Below are 5,063 nucleotides of genomic sequence, written 5' to 3'. Positions count from 1 at the left end.
TGTGTACCAAAATACCCACCAGACTGGAAACCTGCAAAGTAAGTGTAAAGGCGGACAACGCTATTCAGCCAATTTTACAGGCTGGAGCTGACTAAGCAATTATGAAGCATTGTTTCTTTTAAAATTAATCATTCTTAACTTCATCATTTAGAACATGTAGATCATGTGTGTAGCTATGGATTCTGTGATATGGGCTTCAAAAAGAAATTTCTGCTCATTTGAACAGAGCTCAAATTTAAGTTACTTGCATGGGCTTGTCTTGTTTCTGCATTTGCAGTTTTGGTTTCAGAAATCATTTAAAATACTTGGAAAAAATTGAAGTTTCTCTGTTGTAAAATATAGCAAATTATCTGCTATGCAGTTACAAGATTTTTAATTTTTTTTTTAAACAGACTGGCATCTTTTTATTCTGTAAAATATGATTATTCCCTATTACATCAAATTTTTATTTCCTACTTCACTTTCATTTTCAGTGTGGGGTATCTATGTTCTCTTATTGTCTTCAGTAAAAGGATGAATCTGGAGCCTGAGTTTTAGTGCCTAATCCAATGTTCAGTTAGGTGAAAGACTCACATTGATTTTAAGCATTAGATTGGGTCTCCAATGTCCTACGAGAAATCTCAGTAAACAAAAATTAAAACATTAAGGAAGAAGGGATATACTTCTTCAGGAAGTAGAAGGAAGAAGAGGCAGTGAGAACAAATCTACAAGGACTCAGATGGCAAAGGCAATTTGAAGTTTTTACAATGCAACTACAGAAGTGTCGCTTTGAACTGACTAGGACTAGAATGAATTGCTCCAGGCTTACAGATTATGGCAGGGCAGATAAGATATGAGAAATTTGCATTGTATGTTTCCCCCAGGAAAAAAAAACCAAACACAAAAAAGCAGTCTACACTCCACGCTCATACAAACTTGATCTATATAGAGCTGATGAACTTGTAAACATCAGCACTCCTACCGCTATTCAAAACGGAACCTGCATTATAAAAGTTGACGAAGTTTTGGTTTAGATCTCAGGGTGCAGGATCAAGCCTAAACTGACAATGTAACCAGGGAAACTTACAAGCTGTTTTCTAATTTCAGAAAATAAGGAGATAAACACTACTATGTATAAAGGAAACTAACTTCTAATAAATGGTTTAACATTTTCGATGACAACATAGATGATCAGCATGTCTGAAGGTATCGCTCAAGTTGTTCATAGCGAAATCAGCTGAAACATCAGCATGCATTAGCAACTACATGGAACTTCCAGTCAAAGGACTTAACAGAGTACCTATCTGATTTTGGTTGCTTAGAATGTAATTACGAAAACTGCTTGGAGTGCATAAAGTCAATCTGGATTCACAGTGACAGAAAGCAACTGCTGTATCATTCCTGTTTCAGTCGCTTCAAAGGCTCATTTGTGCTGCCACTTTTTCTAATACAGAGAAAAGTAATTAGGAATGGCAAGAACAAGTAAAACGTTACCCAACAGTCTCTGTCAACTCTCTCCATTTCTACAGAACCATAGTTTTCTTATTTCACACACTTCAAGTCCCTCAGCTTCAAAGAATACTTTCCAGGTGATAAACAGCAGTTTTAATAGGTGTGCAAGAATTTTCTGTTATGGCAAACTTATTAGGTATTATTCAGGTAACAACATCACAGGGTTTATAGAACACCTTTACACAAAACATCAGGAAAAAAGCAAGCACGTTCTGTTGTATTTCTGCATCGCTGCTCAGTTTAAGCACTTGGCTTTGCTAGTAAGGGAGTAAATTTGGTTACCTACCGATATTTCACTTTGATCCTATCATTGTCAGGGTTGCAGTAGAGTCTTTCCAGATGCTCCTGGGAATCATTGGTCACGCTTTGCCAACTCTGGGTTGCTGTCCTTCTCACTTGCCAATGATAAGGCAAGACTGTGTGATGTTTGGGACAATCACTGCCGTAAATACAAGTGCCCTGGAGAAAATCCACACAGATTTCTATTCCGTCTTCCTGATGGGTGTGATATTGCAGCTGGTTCAAGAGCTCAAATACCAGATCAAGAGAAGCTTCTTCACTTTTATCCTGGAATATGCCAGCACTGAATTTATTGCTTGGGTTCAAATTGTATTGCATCGGACAGCTATTCTCTTGGAATAAGCCAGAAGTGTAGCTTTCCAGAATCTTATCTGGGAACAAAGGACAAGCTGCACCATCACTAGCAGTTGGGTGCAAAGGATGATCCTGGAATGATTCATTACTATTATCAGCAGTTCCAGGAGTGGTTTCTGGTGAGAAGCCTTGCTCTCCTGACTGGACATCCTGCTCAGGGTGCCCAGAAGAAGGACGAACTACTGGCAGCTGACTCTGCACATCTGGAGCTGTTGGCACCAGCACAGTCACGTTACTTTCTGGTTGAGGGCAAGAAGTACTGAGGTCCAGAGTCTTTTTCACAGCAGGTTCACATAAATCACTATGACCGCCACTTTGGCCTCGAGGTACAAAGACCCTATCCAGGGTCCCAGCTCCCAGCAAACTGGTAAAGATTGGCCGCAAAGCCCGGAGAGTTTCTGTGTCCAGTCTCTTCTGCACTTGCTGCTTCTTCTTGAAGCAAGGCTTCACTGGTGGTATCTTTTCAGACAGTCTTACCTGAGGAGGAAAGTCCTCTGAAGGAGGGCACTTCATTCCTGGGCAGTGAGCCTGCTGTACAACGCACGCTGGCTTTGGTTCGGTGTCCATCAGACACAGACTTTGCTCTCTCCAAATCACTTTCAAATGTCCCAGAGCCTCACTAGAATCAATCTAGGGCAGAAAGGAAAACAAGACAGTTAATCTCTCTAATTGCTCATGGTTGACACGAACAAGATCACCCCTGGAGAGGATTTCGAGCCAGCAACAGCAAACTCCTCCCCTCTCTGTGACTGTGGGTAGCCCCTAGGCACGTAAAGCATGAAACCAGCTAAACTCCGGCTAATTAATCCCAAACACACACTCATCGTCTTCTCACACATGAGGGCAGGAAAGGGGGATGGTCTGATGTCCTCCTCCTTGTGATGATGTTTAATAACAAACAGCACTTTAGTTCATTATATTCCACAAAAGTGAACATCACATTGTTCGGTTTTCTGCCTCCCTCAGACACAGACTGGAGAACAGAAGCATAAGCAGGCATACAGCCCTGAACATTCCCACCACACTTTAATCATTCACACAGCATTTCTTCTTCCACCAGATAAGTGGGCAGATGTACAGATTCCCATTCCATTCACATATACTTTCCCTCATACCATCTCACACGTCCACCCAGCAGCATCGTCAGAGGACCACTGGTTTCACTTAAACAAACGGCAAACTTCATACTGACTTCAGCAGGGGCCAGGATTTAATCCTTGGCTTTTTAGACGCAGGAATTCAAGTGCTTACACCCTGTTCCTCCTGCTACGCATCCGACACTGACAGTCTCCAGCATGCCCGGGCACTCCCGCTGCACACACAGCCATCCTCACATGCCCACACACTCTCTCGCACTGACTCAGGCGCGCAGGCTGCACTCCGTCACCCCGCCGTGACACACCGAGCTCATTTGCCTCTTGCAAGGCTAGTCACCAAGAATTAAAACCAGGCAGTGAAGAAAACAAAGGGGTGCTAGTTACACAGGGACAGAGAGAAATTCAATTATTTGCAAGACAAAAAATACTTTTTTCCTAAGGTACAAATAAATAGTATGTCTTGTATGTCACCAGAAGGCAAGCTCAATGCCTTTTAATCAGGAATCTTCTGATGTTTGATTACATTTAATTAAAGCCTCTTCAATCTCCTCACACAGAGCCTCCAAGCTTAGAGCAGAGTACATTAAGGATTACTTCCTGGATAAATGCATTCCAAGCAAAGTAACTTCTCACTCCTAAGGTACAAATAAATAGTATGTCTTGTATGTCACCAGAAGGCAAGCTCAATGCCTTTTAATCAGGAATCTTCTGATGTTTGATTACATTTAATTAAAGCCTCTTCAATCTCCTCACACAGAGCCTCCAAGCTTAGAGCAGAGTACATTAAGGATTACTTCCTGGATAAATGCATTCCAAGCAAAGCAACTTCTCATGACAAAACAAAATCCCAGAAAACAGGTAAAATCTGGCAGTAATTTCTTACTACTGACGATTTGCTCCAGAAAATTTCTCACCGAGTCTTCCTTATTTTGGGACATTCATTCAGAAGGCTTTTGCATTACCCTGGGAAATGGCACGTCAGGATTGCCAGGAAAAACAAAAGAAGTTGTATCTCTCCAGTTTCCCTTTTTTAGATTAAATTTAAAGCAACCAGGATATTTGTTTGCCAGTTAAAACCAACTCCAAAATTATTGGTATCTCTGTTACGTCTCCACAGATGTACCAGGGAATTCTCTTTCTAAGCCACCGAGGGTACCTTAAACCTTGAAATAACTTCAAAGGTTTTAGAATCCTCAATTCGAAAAGGAATCAGATGCTTCACTTCATCATGCCCAGGTTTAACAGCCCCTGTGATATGCAAGAGGATCTCCCGGGGTTCAAGGGGTCCTGTTGTGCCAAGGAGCTAGATAAGAGACTCCTCGTCCTTTCCAGCCGTATCTTTAATGCTATTTCAGTATCGGTATTGCTCACTTGATTGTCATTTAAGTTTTGCTGCTATTTGTAAAGAACTGCCTTGGAGTATAGAGTTGAATCCCACAACTACTCGAAAAAATGGAAAGCAGTGAGAATGAATAATATCAGGATCTGTTGGCGTTTCTTTTGCAGCATTTTAACATCCCAAATCAGCCGCTGTTATTTAGAAAGGCCATCAAGAATCACCAAGAGCAATGTTGCTTTTGCACCGTATATTTCAACCGAAGAAGATCCCTGGGTGGGAGATTTCAGTCCCGAAGTCCTCCCCATCTCCCGCGAACCACACCTCCTTTTCCTTTGCTGAAAGCAAGCAAGTCTAGTGGTCCGAAGATAAACAAACGAAAAATAAAACCAACAGCCCCAACAGAAAACCTAGCAACAACAACAGCAAGCAAGCTCTGACGGCTAGACCCCCTCGCAACTTTCCCTAGGTTCCCCCGAGAGCAC

At 41.9% G+C, this 5,063-nt stretch overlaps 1 protein-coding gene across 2 annotated transcripts in view; it reads right to left on the bottom strand.

Moving 5' to 3' along the window:
- LOC104122319 (TCDD inducible poly(ADP-ribose) polymerase) overlaps positions 1–5,063 on the bottom strand; it is a 42,273-nt gene that overhangs the window by 19,161 nt on the left and 18,049 nt on the right. For both annotated transcript variants that reach the window (XM_035889985.1, XM_009634426.2), the window contains one exon: positions 1,778–2,775. In XM_035889985.1, coding sequence (XP_035745878.1) covers positions 1,778–2,775 — 998 coding nt within the window. The remainder of the gene's footprint in view (positions 1–1,777; positions 2,776–5,063) is intronic.

The sequence above is a fragment of the Egretta garzetta genome, unplaced genomic scaffold (genome assembly GCF_000687185.1).
Source record: "Egretta garzetta isolate BGI_Z169 unplaced genomic scaffold, ASM68718v1 scaffold172, whole genome shotgun sequence".
In the NCBI taxonomy this organism is placed as follows: domain Eukaryota; kingdom Metazoa; phylum Chordata; class Aves; order Pelecaniformes; family Ardeidae; genus Egretta; species Egretta garzetta.
This window is presented reverse-complemented; position numbering and strand designations above follow the sequence as displayed.